This window comes from Orycteropus afer, unplaced genomic scaffold, assembly GCF_000298275.1.
Source record: "Orycteropus afer afer isolate SDZICR_OR568_19922 unplaced genomic scaffold, OryAfe1.0 scaffold00311, whole genome shotgun sequence".
Lineage (NCBI taxonomy): Eukaryota > Metazoa > Chordata > Mammalia > Tubulidentata > Orycteropodidae > Orycteropus > Orycteropus afer.
Window position 1 is genome coordinate 790,655 of NW_006921898.1, and position 9,042 is coordinate 799,696.

General features: G+C 39.0%; 1 protein-coding gene across 1 annotated transcript in view; it reads right to left on the minus strand.

Annotated features, from left to right (window-relative positions):
• Positions 1 to 7,600, minus strand: part of LZTFL1 (leucine zipper transcription factor like 1) — an 11,817-nt gene extending 4,217 nt beyond the window's left edge. The window contains exons 1-4 of the mRNA XM_007951737.1: positions 7,482 to 7,600; positions 3,332 to 3,526; positions 1,771 to 1,831; positions 598 to 669 (exon numbers count right to left, since the gene is read on the minus strand). Coding sequence (XP_007949928.1) covers positions 598 to 669; positions 1,771 to 1,831; positions 3,332 to 3,526; positions 7,482 to 7,558 — 405 coding nt within the window. The 5' untranslated portion in view covers positions 7,559 to 7,600. The remainder of the gene's footprint in view (positions 1 to 597; positions 670 to 1,770; positions 1,832 to 3,331; positions 3,527 to 7,481) is intronic.
• Positions 7,601 to 9,042: the final 1,442 nt, after the last annotated feature.

Below are 9,042 nucleotides of genomic sequence, written 5' to 3' on the forward strand. Positions count from 1 at the left end.
TGCCCCCTTCTCTTCCTTCTAACAATTCAATCTGTCTTTACCCTTCAAGGCCCAGCTCAGTCACCCTGGCTCCTAAGAGGCTGTCCTCAACTATTCTCATCTACATAGAATAGTTTTCTCTGTAATCCTATGACACCTGAGGCACACAGGTTAGGTATTTTCCTGTCTCTAATTCTTTTAGGAATATTAGTTCTACCTTTCCAGTAAGTCTGTTAAAGTTTCTCTGAGGTCGAGGAACCAGGTATTACATTGCTTTTTATCTCTAACAATATTTAGCACCATGTTAAGAACATAGGAGGCATTAAAATATTTATTTGTATGTTTATAATTTTTATGAACCTCTTGATAAGAATAAAAACCCTTTATTGTTATCACAGATCACAAACCTCAAGTATCACTCTGCTTCAGTTTCTGGAAGATAAGGATGCCCTCTTCTGGCCAACCTGGGACCTGGGACCATTAAGTAAAACTACAATGGATGAAATGCCCTCAGTGGATTGGAGACTGAACCCACTTCCTTCCCTATTCTGGAGCTGTGCGGCAATGAGAGGACAGTGTGAGAGGCTTTGCCATTTTTCAGAGCGATGAGAACATTACCTTGTTTAGGAGTTCTGCTGTTCCGCCTTCATTAAGTGGAGCAAGTTTTGGCTTTATGACATCTAAGACGGGCTACAACAAAAGGAAGGAGCCCAACTGAAATCACCAAAGAACAAAGCATTTATAATTAGTATACACTTATATCACCCTATAATGGCAGACACTGTGTAAACATATGCACTAGGATGTCAGCTCTGAGAGTATAGGTAGTTTAATTGGTTTGATTCTGTGCTATGTCCAGTACATGGCACACAATGCCCAAAACATTGAGGGATAAAAATGAGACCAATCCTTTCCATGTGCTTTGAAAAGCACATGTGGAAGGAAGGGAGGAAGGGAGGGAGGGAGGTGAGAGGAAAGGAACTCAAAGCCAGACCTGTATAGGGATTCTTGTGTGTGAGGACTGGGATTTTAACCCACGGGACTGGAAACAGATTTCTGCATAAACCACAGACTCTGAAAGACTAATACTGGTGACGATTCAGACAACTACACTAAAAGTGAAGAGTAACTTGGCACAAATATTCTGGCAGGTTAGCAGTATGTATTAAAAGTAAAAGAATCCATTCCCACCAATCCAGAAACTTTTTAGCCAGAAATATGTCCCACGGGAATAACTGGAAAACTGTTTTCTATGTGTAGGTACAATGGATTTGTCTCAGCAATGTTCTAATACCCAATAACAGGTAATGTTTATGGTATATCCATACACTGAAACAGCAAGTGGCCATGACAAATGATCAGAAGGATTAGAAAGAGAAGTAGCAGGTTAACTGCTGGGATTGTCTTCATTTGACAGATGAGGAAAATGAGGCTCAGCCATGTCAGGCAACCCACTCAAAGTCACAGAGCTAAGGAGTGACAGCCAGGATGTCTGGCTGACCCCTGGGTCTGTGCTGCAATGTGTGAGAGAAGAGGTTATTGTGGCTGGAACTTGGGCTGGACTGCGAGGACTGGGCCGCTGTGCTGTAAGAGACAAAACAGAATCTTTCACTGCTATTTCCAGAGCTTTTCTTCTTTTGCCTGAAAATCTGGGAGGCGATTTTTGAATTCTACTGGAGTCTAATGTTTTTCTCTTTGAGGGTTTTCACTTTAACCTCCAAACGCTTTGTGTGAGTTGAGGATTTTAAATAGTGGATATTAATATATGGACTTAGAATTACCAAAAATTACCTTTTTGTTTGAAGATGTAAATTCTGCCTTTTCAAATTCTGCAACTTGTTCTAATAACTCTCTGGAAGATATAAGCAAATGTGAAACATGTCATTTAAAATATATTTATATCACACACAAAAGTACTAAAATCACCAGTACCTTATATGCCAGAGAGCAGGAACTAGAGGGACAAAAAAGTACTTTGTTACAAATGATCAAGAATCCAAACCCATGAACTCAGATTTGTATTCTCCATAGCACCTAGTATTGTGCATTTATTGGTTGTACCACATACATGGCTAACATTAAACTATGGTGCTAATACAAATATGAGAAACATTTTAGTCAACTCTATATTTAAGGTGCTATATAAGGAGATTCATCTCAACCTCTGCATTGGCTGGGAATTGAACCCGGGTCTCCTGCACTGCAGGTGAGAATTTTTGTTCTGTTGTAGATAGTGTCGCTATGACTCAAAACTGAGTCAACAGCACCGAACAGCTACAACAACATAAGGAGACTGCACTTTGACATAATATACATTGCTAGCTAGTAGGTGTTCAGAAATGCAAACTGATTTTAATAAAACAGTGAGATTAGTGCACAAGATCTACTGAAAACGAGCATCATATTTTCACAGGACAGATAAAGATTTGAGGACAATTCTGATTATTTCCTTTGATTTGCAAACGTCAAGGAGAGCTTACAGCATGAATGGCAAGAACTACTTCTCTAAGCACTTATTTCCAGAATTTTTTGCCCCAGACACATGTCAGTTTCTAATTTACCTACTTATAGAGCTGAAGTTACATGGTTTACCTTTGCCACCCACAGGCTGTCATCGGTGTTTAACACTCTCTACATGGGACACCGTGCTCAGAGAACGGTTCACAGGGCTGACATTAGTCTTTCCTGATTTCTGGGATGCCTTTTCTTAAAATGAGTTTGAACTTCACTATTTTTATGACTTTTTTTTTTTAAATTAATAAGCTCTTTCATATTGCTCAGACTATAAAACAGGAGGTTCAATTTTAAAGATGATGTTGTTGTTATTTGCTATCGAGTTGGACCTGACTCATAGCAACCCCTCCTTGGGTTGCTGAGGCAGTATCACTATGGAAGTAGATTGCCCAACCTTCCTTCTGATTTTAAAGATAGTAAGTACATAATCTTAAATGTACCTAATAGTTATTTAGAAATAAACTCCTAAAACTACTTGACTGAATTGATATTTATGTTTGAATTAATTTCTCAACTATTTCATAATTTTTATTTCTTAGCTGACCTATCTCTAAAGACTGACTATAATATTATCAAACTAACAAAGATGCAGTAATAAATAATTAATGATAGCCTGAAAAGCAACTTCATATATCTCAAGGCCTTTACACTGCTAGGAACAGTGCAAACAGAATTTTAAAGAGGACACTGGGAGGCGCCTAAGAGGTCACTCAGTTACTAGCTGCATTTTTCTGCAAATTTTCCACACACCAGCTATTAGAGAAAGCAGTAGCAAAGAAGTTCACTAACTTTTATAGATTATGCTTGGCTCTCTAATTGCAGGTACAAATTCCATTACCTGTTTTCAAGTTCAGAAATGTCTGTCTGTAGCTTAAGGTACCATTTCTCAGCTTGTGAAAATAGCTGCCGCAGAAGTAACACATTGGTGTGGGCAGTGTTGATGAGCTCCGACTCCACCTCGCTATGAACCACAGCCTGCAACCCGCTCAGGACCTCGGAGACCTCATCTATGGTGAAGGTCTCCTCCACCAGCCTGAAAAACAACCACGACCCAAAACTTCTGGATAAATAACAAAAATAACTAACAAACTAAAACAAAAAAGAAACTCACATCATGTCATCTAAGAGATTAAAGGTTATAATGAAAATCTCTCTGGGAACTATCTTGTTTATTCGTAAAATAGAATGAAAATCATTGAAGTTCAATGCATTTTCTGATGTATATTCAAACCATTAAATTGTGGCTGATTCTTTAAATGTGAATACCTTTTAATACAAATGCAGTCTCAGAAACATTCCTAACACTGTCACCTACTCTTTTCTGCTTTTCAGTTTTAAATGTTCATTTTTTACTTCAGTCTCCACTAAGCATTCTCATCACATTTAATAATTTAAAAAGTCAACTGGAAGATATAGTTTCTCCTTTTCATTGTTTTTTAGCACTTTAATAACTGTATAAACTATTTGCATATTAGCAATTGTCTATAATATGAGAAAACAAACGGTAATTATATATTGCTTCTCTTAACATTCTTTTTACTTTTTTTTTTAATTGTACTTCGGGTGAAAACTTACAGAGCAAATTCACTTGCCATAAAGCAGTTCACATACACTTTGTCTCATGACATTGAGTACAATTTATCCCAATGCAACAGCTCCCCTCCCACTTCCTCCCAATAGTTACCTCTTCCCTGGTGTTCATCCCTCCATGTACCCCTGCACCCTGAGCTGTCTCCCTGTGCATAAGTAGCCCTTCTTTCTCCCATAATTTATCTCTCCAAGGAGTGTATCTACCTCTGGTAAATGTTCAACTCATATACCTGTCTTTTGTTTGGCTGGAAGCCACAGATGTGGGTTCAATTCCAGACCTGAAGGGCAGCTAGGGGCCATAATCTCAGTGGTTCCACCAGGCTCTATAGACCAACAAACCTGGTCCCCCCTTTCTTTTTCCAAATGATTTTGAGTTTTGTTCCACATTGTTTTCCCTCTCTATCCAGGATCTCCTACAGAGATCCCCCTCCACTCTGGGCACCATCTAGTTCTGGTCTTAGTTGTATAGGCTGCAGAGTGCATTGTGTACCACTCGCTAGGACTAATTGTTTCCATCAGTCTTTGGTTTTCTTCACTTTTAACATTCTCGAGGGAGCTCTGGTGATGTAGTGCCTAAGGCATTTGACTGCTAACCAGAAGGCTGGCAGTTCATACCCACCAGCCATACCTCCGAAGGAAGGTTGGGCAATCTACTTCTGTAGAGATACTGCCTTGGAAACCCAAGGAGGGGTCGTTATGAGTTTCAACCGACTCAACAGCAGTGAGTTTAGTTTTTTTGGTAACATTCTTGAGACCTAAACGGGAAAAAAAACCTCACCTAACTTATCTTAGTGAAAGATCTACTGGCTACTCTATAGAAATGAACATCATCAAAAATAGTATTAAAAGTCCATTCTCACATAGAGACTGTCTGGGTTGGAAAGAAATGTCCTCAAACCCCTCACTTTACAGACAGGAACACAGGTGTGGAGGGTGGAGGTGACTTGTCCAATATCCGTGGTGGGGGGTGGGGGGAACGACTCAACCCCACAATTAAGCTGCAGCAATCTCATTACAATGCCCAATAGCTGCATCCCTGACAGAGCTTCTGTCAGAGTAAGTACATTACCTATTTTCTAGGAGTTTCACGGTAACACAGTCCTGTCCTCTCCCTGCCTCTTCCCTTAAAGGTAGAGCTCTTAGCAGATCAAGTGCAACTGACCCAGCCTCATCTTTACCTTCATCCTTACTTCCAAAAGGACATAATGGAAAGTTCCATTGTGCCAAAATCTTATCATAATTATATTATACAAACACATTCTCAAGTTAATCAGTATTTGATTTTCAATTTTTTAATGTTTCATCTATCCAGCAGAATTTAAGCACTCTTAAAAAACCCAAAACTTTATACTATTTTTGAAAGTCCTTATTAAATAAATTGAGAATCTTCCTCATTTCTTGAATAGAACATATCAAATCTGCTGAAACCTTTTTATAAAAATTTTATTTTTGTTGTTGAAAATATACACAATATACACCAACTCAACAATTTCTACATGTACAATCCAGTGACACTGATGACGTTCCTCAAGCTGTACAGCCCTTCACATCCTGCCTTGGAACTGCTCCTCTCCACGCACATAAAGTCCCTGCTCACTAGGCTTCCTGTCTAACCTTTTGAGTTGGCATTGACAATATGATCACATACAGTACTTTAGAAGAGCACGATGCTCAAGGCAGATATTCTTCACTAATAAGCCAACCTATTTCTTAAAGAGGGAGCTCTGGTATTGTAGTGCCTAAGGCATTTGACTACCAGAAGGCTGGAAGCCTTAAAGTCCATAGAAAATGGACTGGCAGTTCAAATCCACCAGTCTAGTTGGGCAATCTATTTCCGTAGTGATACTGCCTGGGAAACCCAAGGAGGGGGTCGCTATGAAGAATGCAGGGGATATTTTGGTTTAAGGTTTAAAGACTATCCCAGGGAAATAGGTTTGGGGGTTAATCAAGTCTCAATGTTTCCAGAAAGTCTGGATTCCATAAACTTTGGAAATTCTCTTCTGCATGTTCTCCTCCATTTTGATCAGGATTCTTCTATTGAGTCCTTGATAAAAACTTTGATAAGAACTAGGCATCATCTAGTTCTTCTGGTCTCATTGCAAAGGAGGCATTTGTTCATGGAGGCAATTAGCTATGCTAATTGTGGAGGCTGCTTGTAAGCTTTTAAGACCCAGGCACATGATAAACTAGGAGGCAGAACAGAAGCATTTAAACCGATATTAGGCCAATTAACTGGGATGTCTCATGAAGCCATGACATTAAATCTCCAAACTTCCAAACTAAGAAACCAAATTTCATCAAGAGTTTGGTTGTACATAAGCACAGCAGCTGCTTTTTGTTGTTGTAAACCATCTATCATACTGTATTTGCCAATTCAATTTTTACAGGTGTGTAACTTATTGACACCAATTACATTAATTGGCTGTGCAACCATTACCCTTAATCAATGAGAATTTTCCATCACCATAAACAGAAAGGCAGCCCTTGCTTAAATTTTATTTTTTGATAACCCAAAGTCATTATGAACAGAATTAAGGCACTCTGATGCCTAAGGTGACTACTGAAGTACATCCTCTGGCCACCACTCAGCTTCTCTAATTAAACTGCTGCTTTCACCTGCTGGGGGTTATGAAACCAGATTACCAGATTAGATTAATGGATTAAATAGATAACAGTCTCGGCTGATGGCCTCCCCTACTGAGGAAAGTTCAAGACTTTATGATAGTTGTAGCTCACTCAAAGGCCTTTTTCACTGAGGTAGTACTTGACATTTGAATGTGCCAAAGTCTGATCCTCAAGTAATCTGATACTCCTTTCTTATTCACTGCTTTTTCTGGTTCCCCAATATCCTTCGGATCAAATATACATTTTCCATGGACTTTAATTATCTTCCACTGGGGATCCAAATGTACTACTTATCACCTCTTACTACAAATCATCTAAAAATATCTGGACTGGTCAGTAAGCTTTTTATGGTTTCTTGCTGTCTTCCTTCCTCCTAATTCTCCAACATGAACTGCTTACCTTCTTGCTAACTGCCATGTCTTACAGCTTTAATATTTTCATTAATAACTTAAATAATGACAGTTCTGCAATCTCTAATACAGTAAACCAATCATTAGTTCACAAGCCCTTTGCAACTTCCTGACTGCCCTTCTGTGGTTTTGCAATCAGTCATTATCCATGTGCATTTCTGATAATATATTACATCCACCGCCCCCACCACAATCCAATTCTTGAGTTTCATATATTAGGAGCTTTAGTGCAATTGTTCTGACTGAATAACTGATCACCCTACTCCCAGAAACAACCTGTTATAGCCTCTGCTATAATACCCCCATACTGGCTACTAGAAAGGGCCCATGTTTCCATTTGGTTTCCTTAAAGTCCACAGATACCTGCTCTCCTTGAGGTCTTGGAAGCAAGAATCTACCGTTTTGAGTCTCAAGCCCCTTTTTGAGCGAGCAAAACGCATATAATTAATAACTTCATTTTGATGGTGGTCATTCAGGCCCAATTCTGCCTGAAAAAGAAAGAAGTAATATGTTAATCTTGGAAGATGTGATCATGGAACGAACAATGAAAATATCCTGTGGTAAAGACTGCTAGACATCTACCATATTCTGTTCTTCCTGGGTGTGTGGCTGCCCAGCTAGAGGACACTTCCCAGTCTTCCTTCAAAAACAAGTATCTCTGCTACTTATTTGGCACCACCACAGACGGACTGACGACTACTTTGTACAACTGTATTTTCATATATTCATCTGTTTTCTTTTTTTCCAGGTGTTGCTGCTCCAACTAGACTTTGTGAGGGCAAGAGTAATTTCTTACACCATACAGCACTTAGCAACACCTAAAAACCAGGTTAAGTCTAGTTCCACAACTATCAACCCATGTGACCATCACCAAATGACTTAACTTCACTGACACCAGTTTTCTCACCTGTTAAATAAGAGAGAATAGATATGGTCAGCTCTAAAATGTTTAGAAACAAATGGGAGGTATCCAAATAGGGTAATCTGAATTTATTTAAATTTCGATGTAGAAATGTTCTATGAAATTATTAAAAACAGCTGAAAACAGAGCAAGAAATTCTATCAGAGTGCTACAAAGCTCATGTCTTGAAATTTGGTGAAGAAGTGTGTGTGTGTGGGGGGGAGTGGCTCCCTGCTCTGAACTATGCCCAACGAGCCATACACAATTTTAAAGGATAAGGAAGAAACTGTAATGATAGAAATGAGCATAATTTAATACACCTATCATATATTTAAGAAGCTCTGGTGGTGCAGTGCCTAAGGCATTTGACAGCTAACCAGAAGGTTGGTAGTTCAAACCCACCAGCCACTCTACTGCTGGAAGCAGGAAGATAGGGCTATCTACTTCCATAAAGATTTACCACCTTGGAAACCCAAAGGGGATCACTATGAGTTGGAATCAACTTGACGGCAGCGGGTTTAGTTTGTTTTAATCATATGTTTAGTGCTTAATATTTGAACAGGTACTGTGCTATTCATTCTATATACATTATCTCATTCATTGTTTAAACCAGGGCTTCAAACTGGTTTGGCTGTTCTGAACCCTTGCTGAGAATCTGCATTTCCACCCGATATACTTAATCAGAATCCACATTTAACAAGAGCCCCAGATAATTCTTAGGTATACATCTAAAAGAGTACATCTATAAAAATCACCTGGTGCTCTTGTTAAACTATAGATTCTGGTTCAGTATATCTGTGGTGGAAATGCAAATTCTCAGTAATTGTTCAAAATAATTCAAAGCTGGTTGAAATGACTGTAGCATAATTATTATATCTGCAATTTACCAAGGAAAAAAGTAAGCCTTTTGTTAGTGGAAAGAAGCTCTGGTGGCGTATTGGATAAGGCATTTGGCTGCTAACCAGAAGGTCAGCAGTTCAAACCCACCACCTGCTCTGAGGAAGGAAGATGTGGCAATCTACT